At 45.1% G+C, this 18,617-nt stretch overlaps 1 protein-coding gene across 1 annotated transcript in view; it reads left to right on the top strand.

The window, feature by feature from the left end:
• The first annotated feature begins 8,528 nt into the window (after positions 1-8,528).
• The window catches only part of LOC124279147 (activating signal cointegrator 1 complex subunit 3-like), a 294,552-nt gene continuing 284,463 nt past the window's right edge, over positions 8,529-18,617 (top strand). Inside the window, 7 exon segments of the mRNA XM_046714949.1 lie at positions 8,529-8,638; positions 10,325-10,587; positions 11,403-11,566; positions 11,568-11,975; positions 12,186-12,312; positions 12,844-12,893; positions 17,413-17,540. Coding sequence (XP_046570905.1) covers positions 10,344-10,587; positions 11,403-11,566; positions 11,568-11,975; positions 12,186-12,312; positions 12,844-12,893; positions 17,413-17,540 — 1,121 coding nt within the window. The 5' untranslated portion in view covers positions 8,529-8,638; positions 10,325-10,343.

Below are 18,617 nucleotides of genomic sequence, written 5' to 3'. Positions count from 1 at the left end.
TGGGTATCACATGCCTTCTATATTGGAGTATTGCATGCCTCTGTGTTTGGGCATCCTTATGCTTCTATATTGGAGTATCGCATGCCTCTAGGTCTCTGTTAGATTATCACATGCTTCTATATTGGGTATCGCATCACCTCTGTGTTAGGTATCACATGCTTAGCTTCTATATTATCGTATCGCATGCCTCTAGATCTGTGTTGGGTATCACATGCCTCTATATTGGGTGTACGCATGCCTCTGTGTTGGAGTATCACATGCTTCTATAATGGGTATCGCGCATGCCTCTGTGTTGGAGTATCACGCATGCTTCTATATTAGTTATCAGCATGCCTCTCTGTTGGGTTATCACATGCTTCTATATTGGATTATCAGCATGCCTCTGTACTGGGCATGGACGTAGCTATATTAGATTATCCCCATGCCTCTAGATCTGTGTTGGGTACCACATGGCTTCTGTGATGAGTATCACATGCCTCTGTGTTGGGCATCACATGATGAGAAACTGTCATCACACGTCTCATGGGCTAGTGTAAATTTATATGGTACTCCACGTTTCAAGGGGTTAAATTCTGGCATCCCAATCTTTAGGGTGCGAGGTCTGGCATGACATGCACCTCTGTCAAACCTTCTCCTCCACAGGGCAATCCCTGCTGCAAGATAGACCATCAGGTAATGTCTACTTCTGCATGCACCAGCATGTCCTGGGGACCGCACCATCATGCATGGATAGCCGCATACGGACTACCAATCTACACCCAAAGACTGCAAGATCCTTAATGCTTATAGCTGACGCGTGAGTCATACGCTTGCGGCCATGTCCTAATATACATGTTCATATACACCAAGTGTCTTCGTTACATGTGGTGAGGTCTTAACTCAGACTCTGTGGCGGTGCCGGGTGTACGTGCACCGACTACTTTCAGAGAGTATTCCCAACAGTTGCCAGAGCATCTAATTCCCGGTATAACGTTATCAGCTGCACATAAAATACACACCCAGAACGCCTGGAAAAACTGGAAGTGTCGAGGGAAGCTAATAGATGTGGTCTGCATGCTTTCATGCCGGGTTTGCACTGGCAAGAGCGAGCCAGGACTGACACTAATTCAATTTCAATCTATCAAAACCAGTTGTAACTGGGAATTAACAGTTCGCGAGGTGGGGTAAAAGCATTAAACTTCCTCCTTCACCGTGAAAACACCAACCAACTAATTTCAGTTTTCCTGACAAAGAAAGACCGAAAAATCTACATGTAGAGTCTGACGACGACAATCGATGATAGGGGCGTCTTAGTGATAGCTTTAAGAGTTGGTTGATTAAGGAAGATTTCCTAGCGTCAATGCCTGCAGCAACCCTAAGACGAATGACACTAAATTAGGGGGTAATCAAATAGGTCCCGGACTACAAATACTCGTAGGAACAAGCCAACAGGCACCGGTTGGAAGTAGCCCGCCTCTTGAGGACCTCGCTGTATCAAACACGATCTCGAGGCAATCTAATAGTACAGATCGTGTTCATGACCACATCTGCACACGACACGTCGCCCTCCTGGCACCGGTTATGATAACATATAGTTGAATCAGTTTTTGTAATGCGGTCTATATTCTGTTTTACACCAGCAAGATTTGGGTTTCATAGTGAAAAACTACACGATTTAAGCAAGATTTGATTAACTGTGCGAGGTGACTGATCTGGGACTGAGTGTCGCTCCAGCGGATGCTGTGTAATGGGAAGCTGAGATTCCAATGCAATGTAAAAGTTTACGTCCCTGTCCGTGACTAAATCTGCAGTAACGTGACATACAAGATAATCTAGGGGATGAATTAAGAATCGCCAAGTTTACCAAACGTGTTGTCGCTGGATAGCATTGATCATGATACCCGCAAGCATCTCCATCCGTGATAGGGGGTCTCGCGCCGCGTACACTGACGACTCTGTAACATGCTGCCCTGGAGGTACATGTGATATATATATTTGACAGCTATAACTGAAGTGGCAGGTAGATGCTGTGGGTAATGATCACGTTGAATGTCGAGAGTGCAAAGGGGTTTAACAGTTTAACAGTTCATTTCCTGACCCGAGTATGTTCAAGCCGAGCCAACGAGTCCTTGTCTCACCCAGCATACTGCCGGTTAACAAGGTAACATCGTTTAGTTGTACCTTCCTCTCTAGGGGGCAGACGCTATGTAGCTACTACACCAGTGAGGTAATGGGTGGAGTTAGTAAGGTCCCCATACTGCCGGTTAACAAGGTAACATCGTTTTGTTGTACCTTCCGCTCTGAGAGGCAGACGCTCTATAGCTACTACACCAGTGAGGCAATGGGTGGAGTTAGTGGAAGATCCCCCACTGCCGGTTAACAAAGGTAACATCGTTTTTGTTGCGACCTTCCTCTGAGGGCAGACGCTCTGTAAGAGCTCTACTACACCAGTGAGGCAATGGGTGGAGTTAGTAAAGGTCCCATACTGCCAGTTAACAAGGTAACATCGTTTTGGTTGCGACCTTCCTCTCTGAGGGCCAGACGCTCTGTAGCTACTACTACCAGTGAGGCAATGGGTGGAGTTAGTAAAGGTCCCCATGCCGGTTAACAAGGTAACATCGTTTTGTTGCGACCTTCCTCTCTGAGGGCAGACGCTCTATAGCTACTACACCAGTGAGGCAATGGGTGGAGTTAGGTCCCCATACTGCCGGTTAACAAGGTAACATCGTTTAGTTGCGACCTTCCGCTCTGAGGGCAGACGCTCTGTAGAGCTCTACTACACCAGTGAGGCAATGGGTGTTATTAAAGGTCCCCATACTGCCGGTTAACAAGGTAACATCGTTTAGTTGCGACCTTCCTCTCTGAGGGCAGACGCTCTGTAGCTACTACACCAGTGAGGCAATGTGGAGTTAGTCAGGTCAGGGAGACTATATAACGTTGTAGATTATCCCAGGTAAGGTAGTACTTGTCATAGCAAATGCAGCAGATATAGTATTGCCATCATCTCCCTCGTGATTCTCACCTTCCTCAAGGTGTGGTACTGGCAGCGTCGGAGGCCAGTTTTGCGCAATTGATAACAAGTCAGTATTCGGCGATTTGACATCGTTGCAGCAAGCCCACTTCGGAAGAGCTTAGTGAGGGAAAATAAGAAACATTCAGAAATGCCCCTTTCGCCTATTTCGTCTATTGGATTTGCGTTTTCTGAAGAACATTTCCATATGCGTGTCCCTTGCAACTTTGGCTGGAACTCCGTGGACTGTGAGAGACGGAGACCAGTTCGTGCTGGCGTCACCGCTGACACGTCATGTAACCAAGTTACAACCAGATATCATTAACAACTAATAGTAATTAGGTTTCTAAAAGTTGGAATGCAAGGAATGCAAGCAAAATTGATCGTAGGAATTTCAGAAGCAAATTGTATCTGCTGCAACGTGAGCTGTTCAATAACAGGGAATCATTGGGAGTCGGTGGCGGAGCAAAGTGACAGAGATGCCCCAGGAGAGCAGAATCTTATTGGAATCATTATGTCGATACTGAGGTATAGAGGAACCACTGTAAGCTGTGACGGGACACTAGAAACTTGTTGGAGTCACTATGTCGATACTGAGGTATAGAGGAACCACTGTAAGCTGTGACGGGACACTAGAAACTTGTTGGAGTCATTATGTCGATACTGAGGTATAGAGGAACCACTGTAAGCTGTGACGGGACACTAGAAACTTGTTGGAGGCATTATGGCGATACTAAGGTATAGAGGAGCCAGTGTAAGCTGTGACGGGACACTAGAAACTTGTTGGAGTCACTATGGCAATACTGGGGTATAGAGGAACCACTGTAAGCTGTGACGGGACACTAGAAACGTGTTGGAGTCATTATGGCGATCCTGGGGTATAGAGGAACCAGTGTAAGCTGTGACGGGACACTAGAAACCTGTTGGCGTCATTATGTCGATCCTGGGGTATAGAGGAACCACTGTAAGCTGTGACGGGACACCAGAACTTGTTGGAGTCATTATTGCGATACTGAGGTATAGAAAAACCAGTGTAAGCTGTGACAGGACACTAGAAACTTGTTGGAGTCATTATGGCGATACTGAGGTATAGAGGAACCACTGTAAGCTGTGACGGGACACTAGAAACTTGTTGGAGTCATTATGGCGATACTGAGGTATAGAGGAACCACTGTAAGCTGTGACGGGACACTAGAAACTTGTTAGAGGCATTATGTCGATCCTGGGGTGTAGTGGAACCAGTGTAAGCTGTGACGGGACACTAGAAACTTGTTAGAGGCATTATGTCGATCCTGGGGTAAAGAGGAACCACTGTAAGCTGTGACGGGACACTAGAAACTTGTTAGAGGCATTATGTTGATACTAAGGTATAGAGGAACCACTGTAAGCTGTGACGGGACACTAGAAACTTGTTAGAGGCATTATGTCGATCCTGGGGTATAAAGGAACCACTGTAAGCTGTGACGGGACACTAGAAACTTGTTAGAGGCATTATGTTGATACTAAGGTATAGAGGAGCAGTGTAAGCTGTGACGGGACACTAGAAACTTGTTAGAGGCATTATGTCGATCCTGGGGTATAGAGGAACCAGTGTTAGCAGTGACGGGACACTAGAAACTTGTTGGAGTCATTATGTTGATACTAAGGTATAGAGGAGCCAGTGCAAGCTGTGACGGGACACTAGAAACTTGTTGGAGTCATTATGTTGATACTAAGGTATAGAGGAGCAGTGTAAGCTGTGACGGGACACTAGAAACTTGTTGGAGTCACTATGGCGATACTGAGGCATAGAGGAACCAGTGTAAGCTGTGACGGGACACTAGAAACTTGTTGGAGTCACTATGGCAATACTGGGGTATAGAGGAACCAGTGTAAGCTGTGACGGGACACTAGAAACGTGTTGGAGTCATTATGGCGATCCTGGGGTATAGAGGAACCAGTGTAAGCTGTGACGGGACACTAGAAACTTGTTGGCGTCATTATGTCGATCCTGGGGTATAGAGGAACCAGTGTAAGCTCTGACGGGACACTAGAAACTTGTTGGAGTCATTATTGCGATACTGAGGTATAGAAAAACCAGTGTAAGCTGTGACGGGACACTAGAAACTTGTTGGAGTCATTATGGCGATACTGAGGTATAGAGGAACCACTGTAAGCTGTGACGGGACACTAGAAACTTGTTGGAGTCATTATTGCGATACTGAGGTATAGAAAAACCACGGTAAGCTGTGACGGGACACTAGAAACTTGTTGGAGTCATTATGGCGATACTGAGGTATAGAGGAACCACTGTAAGCTGTGACGGGACACTAGAAACTTGTTAGAGGCATTATGTCGATCCTGGTGTATAGTGGAACCAGTGTAAGCTGTGACGGGACACTAGAAACTTGTTAGAGGCATTATGTCGATCCTGGGGTAAAGAGGAACCACTGTAAGCTGTGACGGGACACTAGAAACTTGTTAGAGGCATTATGTTGGTGAGTGAGTGAGTGAGTTTAGTTTTACGCCGCACTCAGCAATATTCCAGCTATATGGCGGCGGTCTGTAAATAATCGAGTCTGGACCAGACAATCCAGTGATCAACAGCATGAGCATCGATCTGCACAATTGGGAACCGATGACATGTGTCAACCAAGTCAGCGAAACTGACCACCCGATCCCGTTAGTCGCCTCTTACGACAAGATAGTCGCCTTTTTATGGCAAGCACATGGGTTGCTGAAGACCTATTCTACCCCGGATCTTCACGGGTCCATTATGTTGGTACTAAGGTATAGAGGAACCACTGTAAGCTGTGACGGGACACTAGAAACTTGTTAGAGGCATTCTGTCGATACTAAGGTATAGAGGAACCACTGTAAGCTGTGACGGGACACTAGAAACTTGTTGGAGTCATTATGTTGATACTAAGGTATAGAGGAGCAGTGAAAGCTCTGACGGGACACTAGAAACTTGTTGGAGTCACTATGGCAATACTGAGGCATAGAGGAACCAGTGTAAGCTGTGACGGGACACTAGAAACTTGTTAGAGGCATTATGTCGATCCTGGGGTATAAAGGAGCCAGTGTAAGCTGTGACGGGACTCCAGAAGCTTGTTGGAGTCATTATGTTGATACTAAGGTATAGAGGAGCAGTGTAAGCTGTGACGGGACACTAGAAACTTGTTAGAGGCATTATGTCGATCCTGGGGTATAGAGGAACCAGTGTAAGCTGTGACGGGACACTAGAAACTTGTTAGAGGCATTATGTCGATCCTGGGGTATAAAGGAACCACTGTAAGCTGTGACGGGACACTAGAAACTTGTTAGAGGCATTATGTTGATACTAAGGTATAGAGGAACCAGTGTAAGCTGTGACGGGACACTAGAAACTTGTTAGAGGCATTCTGTAGATACTAAGGTATAGAGGAACCACTGTATGCTGTGACGGGACTCCAGAAACTTGTTGGAGTTATTATGTTGATACTGAGTTATAGAGGAACCACTGTAAGCTGTGACGGGAGTCATTATGTTGAACTGAATAGCAGGCCTTATTAATTTAGAATCCTCAAAGATGTGTCAAAAGTTTGAAGTAGTGACTGAAGTGGGACAGAGACAAGAACACGTATGTATGACTCCGAAAGATGGTGACCATCACGTTCATCCCGTGGTTTCGGTTGTTTTGTTGTTGAACAGTATGAATTTTGGGTTGTTTTGTTGTTGAACACAGCGGTCGTCTGTATTCACGCTTTACCAGCCTGTACAAGAGAAGTTGACATCTATAAATTCTCGACTTTAGGTGTATCACTTCTATTTCCCGGTCAAAAACTGTAACTAATCGGTTAGGGTCAGAAGAAATCCAAGTTTGCCATTACACGCAACCTCCGACATCACGATATTCTGACAGCACAAAATTGGCAAAACAGGAGTAAAACCTGGGTTCTTCCGTCAGTAAAACACAACATAGGCACTGGGTGTTCCCGTCAGTAAAACACAACATAGGCACTGGGTGTTCCCGTCAGTAAAACACAACATAGGCACTGGGTGTTCCCGTCAGTAAAACACAACATAGGCACTGGGTGTTCCCGTCAGTAAAACACAACATAGGCACTGGGTGTTCCCGTCAGTAAAACACAACATAGGCCCTGTGTGTTCCCGTCAGTAAAACAAATCATAGGCACTGGGTGTTCCCCGCCAGTAAAACACAACATAGGCCCTGTGTGTTCCCGTCAGTAGAGCACAAGATAGGCACTGTGTGTTCCCGTCAGTAAAACACAACATAGGCACTGGGTGTTCCCCGCCAGTAAAACACAACATAGGCACTGGGTGTTCCCGCCAGTAAAACACAACATAGGCCCTGTGTGTTCTGACACAGTAGAGCACAAGATAGGCACTGTGTGTTCCGTCAGCCAGCAAAACACAACATAGGCACTGGGTGTACCTGTCACAGTAAAACACAACATAGGCACTGGGTGTTCCGGCCAGTAAACACAACATAGGCCCTGTGTGTTCCCGTCAGTAGAGCACAAGATAGGCACTGTGTGTTCCCGTCAGTAAAACACAACATAGGCCCTGGGTGTGCCCGTGTGTGACATCAGTAAACACAACATAGGCCATGGGCGTTCCCGCCAGTAAAACTCAACACAGACCCTGGGTATTCCCGTTAGTACTTGTAACACATCATAGGCCCTGGGTGTTCCCGTCAGTAAAACAAATCATAGGCCCTGTGTGTTCCCGTCAGTAAAACACAACATAGGCCCTGTGTGTTCCCGTCAGTAAAACACAACATAGGCCCTGTGTGTTCCCGTCAGTAGAACACAAGATAGGCCCTGTGTGTTCCCGTCAGTAAAACGCAACATAGGCCCTGCATGGGTGTTCACGTTCGTAAAACACAACATAGGCCCTGGGTGTCCCCGTCAGGAAAACGCAACATAGGCCCTGTGTGTTCCCGTCAGTAAAACACAACATAGGCCCTGGGTGTTCCCGTCAGTAAAACACAACATAGGCCCTGTGTGTTGGTAGATGAGTGGAGGTCGACCTCACCACTGTTTAACAGGTCGTGTATTTCACCATTGTCTGTTGATGACAATAATAGTAATACACAAACTTCATTTCGAAATATTACTGCGGAATATATATTTCCGATGTGGCGTAACGTTTCCATAAAGTGTACCAGAGAATGTGCCTTTCTCCAGATGAACAGACTGTGAATGCTGTATCACTATCGTCTCTAACCAGACCAATGACTGAATGAATCACAATAAAATCCTTCCACGGGTTGTCTAAATAGCATGCTGATAATATCGTGTTTCTATATTATTATAGCAACATATTGATGTCTTCGTAGAATTACAACCACTCAGCTCGATATCTGATTCATTTAATATTTCAGGGAACCTGTGAGTCCATTTAAAATCTTACACGTGTGCACAACATACTTTGACGTGAACTTTGCAATGCAAGGAACTAACTTGTGGCATTCAGAACCTTCTGTCCTGCCTATATCCGACCTATGCTGAATGATTGAAGCTGAAGGTAAGAGGCGGATAACTCGCAATTCTTGCATCTGTTGCAAAACGATACGAAAGAAAGTTTTATACCTCTTATCTACTGTCAATCCTTAAAGCATTGGATTAACTCATCGTCACCTACTTAAGACATATGCTGACTCAGGTAATGGCCCGTTTTGCTGAGACTTTTATAAAACATTGTGTTTGCTATACACGTTAATTATTTATTTCATCTCATTGATTTCGATTTCGCATATGCCACCCCATGTGAGTGATTTTGTATGTCGGTTTCAGGGTGGTGCCCAACATTGGGTGAAGATGAATTAAACATGCTATTTATAAGAATTGATTTGGTCATTCACTGCTCGTATACTTCTCTGTAATTAGAGCACTGCCATTATAACAAGTAAATAAGATTTTGACACATCACCTGTGGTGCCTGGTGGTGGGTTGCGACAGTCACGACATGACCAGGGACCGTACAACATATATCGTCTCCGAACTAGCTTCGAACGACACCTGTTTTAACTCAGCCATATCCCAATATAAACAGAGATGTCATGTCATCAAAACACTTCACCATGCATACATCTTACCTGTCCCATGAGGTTGTTTGGAAGTACTGAACACCTTCACCAACTGTGTGATGTCAGAATCTTGGTGCATGTGTCATGATTTATACACAGTGGGAAAATAGGCTGAGGTAAATGCATCTGTAAAACACTGGACAATATGTTATTATTTGACAAACACTTATATTAAATATTTTGTAAAGAGGCTTCAAACTTTAAATAAACTTAGAACTTTTAATGCCAGTCTGCAAAAATTGTATTGATAACTTTGCACCAGTCAGGGCTGTTTATTCACAGAATATAGGCTAGTCAGGTGACTGAAAACAATTGAAGTTTGCAGACAAGGTCTTAGAGGCCTTTTATTGTGGACACTTTCCTGTCAGGGTATCACTGAATGTTGTCCTTGAAGACATCACATACCAGTATAATGAATACATATAGTATATACAGGCTTTCACTCATTTACTCATTCTTCCTTTGAAACATCCACAGTGACCTCTTACCTGCAGACAACAGATGTTACAGTGTTGTCAATAACAGTGGATTTATTCAGGGATGGTATAAAAGTCAAAAACACTGACAGTCAATTCTACATTTTAACAGATATGTAACAATGCACACAGATCAAAAACACAGGTATATTCTAATACAAAATGAAAGAGTATATGGCATTATTGCCTGACTGTCTTGGTCAGCATTTATAATCAGTTAAGTAGGTACAGTCTATCTATAAACAAGTAATAATGCTTTCGCATATGAAAAATAGTTATGTTGCTATGCATGACCATATACTCAGTAAATACCTGACATGTAGACATGCGCGGTGGGGAAGCCTAATGGTTAAAGCGTCTAATGGCTCGTCACGCCGAAGACCCGGGTTCGAATCCCCACATGGGCACAATGTGTGAAGCCCATTTCTGGTGTCCCCGCCGTGATGTTGCTGGAATATTGCTAAAAGTGGCGTTAAACCAAACTCAGTCAGTCAGTCATGTAGACAACATAATGTTGAGGAGACATGTAGGTCCTTCTCTTATAACCTATAACTATAACAGAATTTTGTTGTTGTAAATTTATCATTTGTTTATCATGAAGAAATATGCTAAAATTGCACCTTGAGATTCTCTCCCTGACACTGCAGTAGTGTAGATAACTATGAATCTATGAAATACTTGCATGGGCTGTATTGGATATATTTGTTTGAAGGTGTGTATGGAACCGTAATAGGCCTCACCCAAAGCACTGTTTCATCTATAGTATCATCATGGGTAATATTTCAGATAGTCCACTTTGACTGATATGGTGAGCTTGCCTCGCCTTACTGGCGCTCTTCGAGTGTTCACCAGTGTTTCGGCCAGTGAGGTTCCGGGGGCGAGAGGTAATGATGACCTGGCACAGCGGAGGCTGCTGTCAGCAGAGAAAGAAAACAAGGGAGGTCACTCCTGGCAAGATGTGGTGACTCTACTGGAGAAGCGTGGAGATGTAGAAACTAAAGAGTCATCTCCTGTCCTCAAACAACTGATTGCCTGCGCTAGATCTATTGGTGAGTAACTGAGAAAGCTATTGAATATGTGGCTGGTTTCATGCCGGACAATTAACTGGTGTCAATTGTGTTCATGGTGTTAATTCTATTCTAGCTGAAGTAGAATATATTTGCCACTTGTTCAGTTTGCCACTTCCCAGTGAAGGGAAGTATATCTTAGACCAGTCCTTGTTCCCAGTGAAGGGAAGTATATCTTAGACCAGTCCTTGTTCCCAGTGAAGCGAAGTATATCTTAGACCAGTCCTTGTTCCCAGTGAAGGGAAGTATATCTTAGACCAGTCCTTGTTCCCAGTGAAGGGAAGTATATCTTAGACCAGTCCTTGTTCCCAGTGAAGGGAAGTATATCTTAGACCAGTCCTTGTTCCCAGTGAAGGAAGTATATCTTAGACCAGTCCTTGTTCCCAGTGAAGGGAAGTATATCTTAGACCAGTCCTTGTTCCCAGTGAAGGGAAGTATATCTTAGACCAGTCCTTGTTCCCAGTGAAGGGAAGTATATCTTAGACCAGTCCTTGTTCCCAGTGAAGGGAAGTATATCTTAGACCAGTCCTTGTTCCCAGTGAAGGGAAGTATATCTTAGACCAGTCCTTGTTCCCAGTGAAGGGAAGTATATCTTTGACCAGTCGTTGTTGCTGACAACCAACCTGTGATACTGTCAGCTGCCCATTATTGCACATGCCCAATTTGTAGGTTTGATTCCCAGATAAATCATTGTTGAAATCTTGTTAGCAGTGGGATACAATATCAAACCACTTACTGTTCCATGGGTCATATCCCAAGCACCAAACTGACACCCTGACATTTCTGTCTGTTTCCAGTCGGTAATGAAGCATCCTCCGACATCGTGGAGGGGGCTGCAGCTTACCTGTTTGAAATTTTCAAGTTTGCGGAGAGTGTTGGTCAGAGAGAGACCACAACACTGAGAAGCATCTTTGGCCCATTCCCAGCCACCGCAGCAACCAAAGCATGTGAGCTGGTCTCCACGGATCGTGTCGTGGTTGCCAGGAGGCGTCCTCCTGGAGGAGCGATTTCCACCGGTCGAGAGGAAGCAGACGGGCAGCCATTATCCAAAATTAGGAAAAATATCAAATTCTTAACTCAACGTTAGATCGAGAAGAAAGAGTTATCCAAGCTCAGAATCTGAAGATGAAGTGGAAGAGAAAAATGTGGATTTGAAATATAATGCGAAGCCAGTGTTAGGAAAGAAGGTACCAGACGGCGGAGCTGCGAGACTGGAGGACAGGTGCGACTCATCATGGCTGCTGGAGGAAGTGAGGAAGTACTTCTCCTCCTCTGGGGAAACGGACATTGGGCTTAGTCTAGAGGACCTCTCCACCACCATCTTCGAGGTTCTTTGTTCCACCAAGACGGACGAGGAGTTACAGAATGAGGTTTGTGTTAAAACTTGAATAGGCTGAAATATGACATGAACTTATTCAGGGAGAGAAAGGTTTACATGACTTTGGTCCTGGCTACAGTAGGAACATGTCAAGTGGTGGGTGTCAGCATGTAGAATATGTTACAAACACTCCACAAGAACCTGGAGGCAATAGTAACATATTTATCTGTTGTCAGTAATGTCACACTTTGGTTTGTTTCAGCTATTTGAGCTTCTTGGTTTTGACCGTTTTGAGATGATTCAAAGCCTGCTGTCGAACAGGAGTCGCCTGATGAAGACCCTTGTTGCTGACACTAACAGAGCAGCTATAGCACAAGTACAGGCCCAGCGTAAGTCACAGTGATATGTATCCTTTAACAGGGTCTACACTCCTGCGGGATGGTTGTGTATGTAGGTCACAGTGACATGTATCCATTAACAGGGTCTAGACTCCTGCGGGATGGTTGTGTATGCAGTGTCACAGTGACATGTATCCATTAACAGGGTCTAGACTCCTGCCGGATGGTTGTGTATGTAGGTCACAGTGACATGTATCCATTAACAGGGTCTAGACTTCTGCCGGATGGTTGTGTATGTAGGTCACAGTGACATGTATCCATTAACAGGGTCTAGACTCCTGCCGGATGGTTTTTCTGTATGTAGGTCACAGTGACCAGGTTCTCATTAACAAGTGACTGTCAGAGTTTGTATTGAAGACCCTCCAACCCGACTTCATTGTGTTTACCAGCTCAAATCTTGTGACAACTCCTGCTTACGCTGAAACAATGTCTGAGGTCCACACTGAACACTAGTTAGCATGTCTAAGGTTTCCTCTAGTGTGATAATATAATGTGTTACATGTGTTAAAATTATACTTTCAGGAAAGAAAGAAGTGGAAAGACCAACCTATGGTTGCCAGGTTACAATACAGGTAGGCATGTTCGTGGGGATAGGGATATGCAAGGTTGCAGGTAAATATACGGTTCTACTTGTCTGCCTGAGGGAGGTTGTTGCTAGGTAACTATACAGTTCTACTTGTCTGCCTGAGGGAGGTTGTTGCTAGGTAACAATACAGTTCTACTTGTCTGCCTGAGGGAGGTTGTTGCTAGGTAACAATACAGTTCAACTTGTCTGCCTGAGGGGGAGGTTGTTGCTAGGTAACAATACAGTTCCAACTTGTCTGCCTGTCAGGGGAGGTAGTTGCTTGTAGGTAACTATACAGTCTCTACTTGTCTCTGCCTGAGGGAGGTTGTTGCTAGGTAACAATACAGTTCTACTTGTCTGCCTGAGGGAGGTTGTTGCTAGGTAACTATACAGTTCTACTTGTCTGCCTGAGGGAGGTTGTTGCTAGGTAACTATACAGTTCTACTTGTCTGCCTGAGGGAGGTTGTTGCTAGGTAACAATACAGTTCTACTTGTCTGCCTGAGGGAGGTTGTTGCTAGGTAACTATATAGTTCTACTTGTCTGCCTGAGGGAGGTTGTTGCTAGGTAACTATACAGTTCTACTCTTGTCTGCCTGAGGGAGGTTGTTGCTAGGTAACTATACAGTTCTACTTGTCTGCCTGAGGGAGGGTTGTTGCTAGGGTAACTATACAGTTCTACTTGTCTGCCTGAGGGAGGAGGTTGTTGCTAGGTTACAACACAGTCTCACTTGTCTGGAGGGAGGTTGTTGCTAGGGTAACTATATAGTTCTACTTGTCTGCCCTGAGGGAGGTTGTTGCTAGGTAACTATACAGTTCTACTTGTCTGCCTGAGGGAGGTTGTTGCTATGTAACAATACAGTTCTACTTGTCTGTCTGCCTGAGGGAGGTTGTTGCTAGGTAACTATACAGTTCTACTTGTGTGCCTGAGGGAGGTTGTTGCAAGGTAACTATACAGTTCTACTTGTCTGCCTGAGGGAGGTTGTTGCAAGGTAACTATACAGTTCTACTTGTCTGCCTGAGGGAGGTTGTTGCTAGGTAACTATACAGTTCTACTTGTCTGCCTGAGGGAGGTTGTTGCAAGGTAACTATACAGTTCTACTTGTCTGCCTGAGGAAGGTTGTTGCAAGGCAACTATAAAGTTCTACTTATCTGCCTGAGGGAGGTTGTTGCTAGGTAACTATACAGTTCTACTTGTCTGCCTGAGGGAGGTTGTTGCTAGGTAACTATACAGTTCTACTTGTCTGCCTGAGGGAGGTTGTTGCCCTGCGTAACTATACAGTTCTACTTGTCTGCCCTGAGGGAGGCTGTTGCTAGAGTAACAATACAGTTCTACTTGTCTGCCTGAGGGGGTTGTTGCTAGGTAACAATACAGTTCTACTTGTCTGCCTGAGGGAGGTTGTTGCTAGGTAACTATACAGTTCTACTTGTCTGCCTGAGGGAGGTTGTTCCTAAGGTAACTATACAGTTCTACTTGTCTGCCTGAGGGAGGAGGTTGTTGCTAGGTAACAATACAGTTCTACTTGTCTGCCTGAGGGAGGTTGTTGCTAGGTAACTATACAGTTCTACTTGTCTGCCTGAGGGGAGGTTGTTGCTAGAGTAACTATACAGTTCTACTTGTCTGCCTGAGGGAGGTTGTTGCTAGTAACAATACAGTTCTACTTGTCTGCCTGAGGGAGGTTGTTGCTAGGTAACTATACAGTTCTACTTGTCTGCCTGAGGGAGGTTGTTGCTAGGTAACTATACAGTTCTACTTGTCTGCCTGAGGGAGGTTGTTGCTAGGTAACTATACAGTTCTACTTGTCTGCCTGAGGGAGGTTGTTGCTAGGTGTAACTATACAGTTCTACTTGTCTCTGCCTGAGGGAGGTTGTTGCTAGGGTAACTATACAGTTCTACTTGTCTGCCTGAGGGAGGTTGTTTGCTAGGTAACTATACAGTTCTACTTGTCTGCCTGAGGGAGGTTGTTGCTAGGTAACTATACAGTTCTACTTGTCTGCCTGAGGGAGGTTGTTGCTACAGTAACTATACAGTTCTACTTGTCTGCCTGAGGGAGGTTGTTGCTAGGTAACAATACAGTTCTACTTGTCTGCCTGAGGGAGGTTGTTGCTAGGTAACAATAATACAGTTCTACTTGTCTGCCTGAGGGAGGTTGTTGCTAGGTAACTATACAGTTCTACTTGTCTGCCTGAGGGAGGTTGTTGCTAGGTAACTATACAGTTCTACTTGTCTGCCTGAGGGAGGTTGTTGCAAGGTAACTATACAGTTCTACTTGTCTGCCTGAGGGAGGTTGTTGCAAGGTAACTATACAGTTCTACTTGTCTGCCTGAGGGAGGTTGTTGCTAGGTAACTATACAGTTCTACTTGTCTGCCTGAGGGAGGTTGTTGCTAGGTAACTATACAGTTCTACTTGTCTGCCTGAGGGAGGTTGTTGCTAGGTAACTATACAGTTCTACTTGTCTGCCTGAGGGAGGTTGTTGCTAAGGTAACTATACAGTTTCTACTTGTCTGCCTGAGGGAGGTTGTTGCTAGGTAACTATACAGTTCTATTTGTCTGCCTGAGGGGAGGTTGTTGCTAGGTAACTATACAGTTCTACTTGTCTGCCTGAGGGAGGTTGTTGCTAGGTAACTATACAGTTCTACTTGTCTGCCTGAGGGAGGTTGTTGCTAGGTAACTATACAGTTCTACTTGTCTGCCTGAGGGAGGTTGTTGCTAGGTAACTATACAGTTCTACTTGTCTGCCTGAGGGAGGTTGTTGCTAGGTAACTATACAGTTCTACTTGTCTGCCTGAGGGAGGTTGTTCCTAGATAGCAATACAGTTCTACTTGTCTGCCTGAGGGAGGTTGTTGCTAGGTAACTATACAGTTCTACTTGTCTGCCTGAGGGAGGTTGTTGCTAGGTAACTATACAGTTCTACTTGTCTGCCTGAGGGAGGTTGTTGCTAGGTAACTATACAGTTCTACTTGTCTGCCTGAGGGAGGTTGTTGCTAGGTAACTATACAGTTCTACTTGTCTGCCTGAGGAGAGAGGTTGTTGCTAGGTAACAATACAGTTCTACTTGTCTGCCTGAGGGAGGTTGTTGCAAGGTAACTATACAGTTCTACTTGTCTGCCTGAGGGAGGTTGTTGCTAGGTAACAATACAGTTCTACTTGTCTGCCTGAGGGAGGGAGGTTGTTGCTAGAGTAACTATACAGTTCTACTTGTCTGCCTGAGGGAGGCTGTTGCTAGGTAACTATACAGTTCTACTTGTCTGCCTGAGGGAGGTTGTTGCAAGGTAACTATACAGTTCTACTTGTCTGCCTGAGGGAGGTTGTTGCTAGGTAACAATACAGTTCTACTTGTCTGCCTGAGGGAGGTTGTTGCTAGGTAACTATACAGTTCTACTTGTCTGCCTGAGGGAGGTTGTTGCTAGGGTAACTATACAGTTCTACTTGTCTGCCTGAGGGAGGTTGTTGCTAGGTAACTATACAGTTCTACTTGTCTGCCTGAGGGGAGGTTGTTGCTAGGTAACTATACAGTTCTACTTGTCTGCCCTGAGGAGGTTGTTGCTAGATAGCAATACAGTTCTACTTGTCTGCCTGAGGGAGGTTGTTGCTAGGTAACTATACAGTTCCAGACTTGTCTGCCTGAGGGAGGTTGTTCCTAGATAGCAATACAGTTCTACTTGTCTGCCTGGAGGAGGTTGTTGCCAGGTAACCATACAGTTCTACTCTGTCTGCCTGAGGGAGGTTGTTGCTAAGGTAACCATACAGTCTCTACTTGTCTGCCTGAGGGAGGTTGTTACAGAGTAACTATACAGTTCTACTTGTCTGCCTGGAGGGAGGTAGTTGCAAGGTAACTATACAGTTCTACTTTGTCTGCCTGAGGGAGGTTGTTGCAAAGGTAACCATACAGTTCTACTTGTCTGCCTGAGGGAGGTTGTTGCCAGGCAACTATACAGTTCTACTCTGTCTGCCTGAGGGAGGTTGTTGCTAGGTAACTATACAGTTCTACTCTGTCTGCCCGAGGGAGGTTGTTGCTAGAGTAACCATACAGTCTCTACTTGTCTGCCTGAGGGAGGTAGTTGCTAGGTAACTATATAGTTCTACTTGTCTGCCTGAGGGAGGTTGTTGCTAGGTAACTATACAGTTCTACTTGTCTGCCTGAGGGAGGGTGTTGCTAGGTAACTATACAGTTCTACTTATCTGCCTGAGGGAGGTTGTTGCTAAGTAACTATACAGTTCTACTTGTCTGCATGAGGGAGGCTGTTGCTAGGTAAAAATACAGTTTGTCATGTCAGGGAGATGGAGGCTGTTGCTAGGTAAGAGAGTCTGTTCGAAAGAAACAATACATATTAGAAAGTCATGGATATTTGTGTTGGATGGGCAACCTGGTTAGATTACAAAGCAGATTCATGTCTGAATGGGCAGTCTTTAGAGGATACTGCTGGTGCTTGAGAGTTGTGCTTGATTGCAATACAGTACTTTGTCTGTAGCTGACTGGGACCTGTAGAGCATTCACTCACTAGCTCATTCTCATCTTCCCCCAGTCAGAGGAAGAGAAGCAGCTGATGAAGCAGATACGTAGGGAGGAGAAGAAACTGTCCAAGCGGGACGGGAAGAAAGTGGAGGAAGAGGGGAAGAAAGCCTTCAACCCTATAGAGATGCGTGCCCAGAGGTGAGTGCCTCCAGTCCCCAGGAAATGGGTGCCCTGAAATGTGTAACTTGAATCCCTTTGAAAGTGTGCCCAGAGGTGAGTACCTTCAACCCCCTAGATGTGTTTGCCCAGAGGTGAGTACCTTCAACCCCTAGAGGTGTGTGTGCCCAGAGGTGAGTACCTTCAACCCCTACAGGTGTGTGCCCAGAGGTGAGTACCTTCAACCCCTAGAGGTGTGTGCCCAGTGGTGGTGAGAAACTTCAACCCCTACAGAGTCGTGTGCCCGATGAGGTGAGTACCTTCAACCCCTACAGGTGTGTGCCCAGCAGGTGAGTACCTTCCAACCCTCTAAAGGTGTGTGTGAGGGAGGTGGAGTACCTTCATTACATTACATTACATTTATATACATTTATATAAGCTAATATCCAGTCTTAAGAAGACTGCTCAAGAGCGCTGCTGAACTCTGTCTTCAATGCTGAACAAATGAGTTTTTAATCTGGATTTGAAAGTACTGAATGTCTCTACTGATCGAAGAGAGAGGGGTGTTCCACAAAGCTGGGCCGACAACCTGAAAAGACCTTTCACCAAATGTCTTGGTCCATTTGACTACAGTCTGGCACATGTGGTGTTGTGATGACCTCAGGTGATGTGTGCTGGTTTATATTCTTGCACAAGGTCTGAGAGATAAACTGGTGCCATTTTGTGCAAGGCTTTGAACATCAGTACCAATATTTTGTAATGGATATGTTGTCGGATGGGTAACCAGTGCAGTGTCATCAGAACAGGTGTTATATGCTCTGTCTTCTTTGTGAGGGTCACAACTCGGGCAGCTGAGTTCTGGACTCTCTGTAACTTGCTCAGAAGATATTCTGGAATCCCCTACAGCAGAGCATTGCAATAGTCTAACGGAGATACTACATATGCTTGCATCAATGTTGCAGCAGTTTGCTGGTTGATGTACTTCCTGATTTAGCCTATGTTGCGGATGAAATAGTAGGCATTTTTGCACATTTTATTGACATGCTTTTCAAGGCTAATAGTGCTGTCAAATATCACCCCAAGATTGCGAGCATGATCAGTGGGTTCAGCTTCATCAAT

This window comes from Haliotis rubra, unplaced genomic scaffold, assembly GCF_003918875.1.
Source record: "Haliotis rubra isolate DU_JTF1 unplaced genomic scaffold, ASM391887v1 Scf247, whole genome shotgun sequence".
Lineage (NCBI taxonomy): Eukaryota > Metazoa > Mollusca > Gastropoda > Lepetellida > Haliotidae > Haliotis > Haliotis rubra.
Note: the sequence above shows the minus strand (reverse complement) of the source record. Positions and strands in the feature narration are given on the sequence as shown.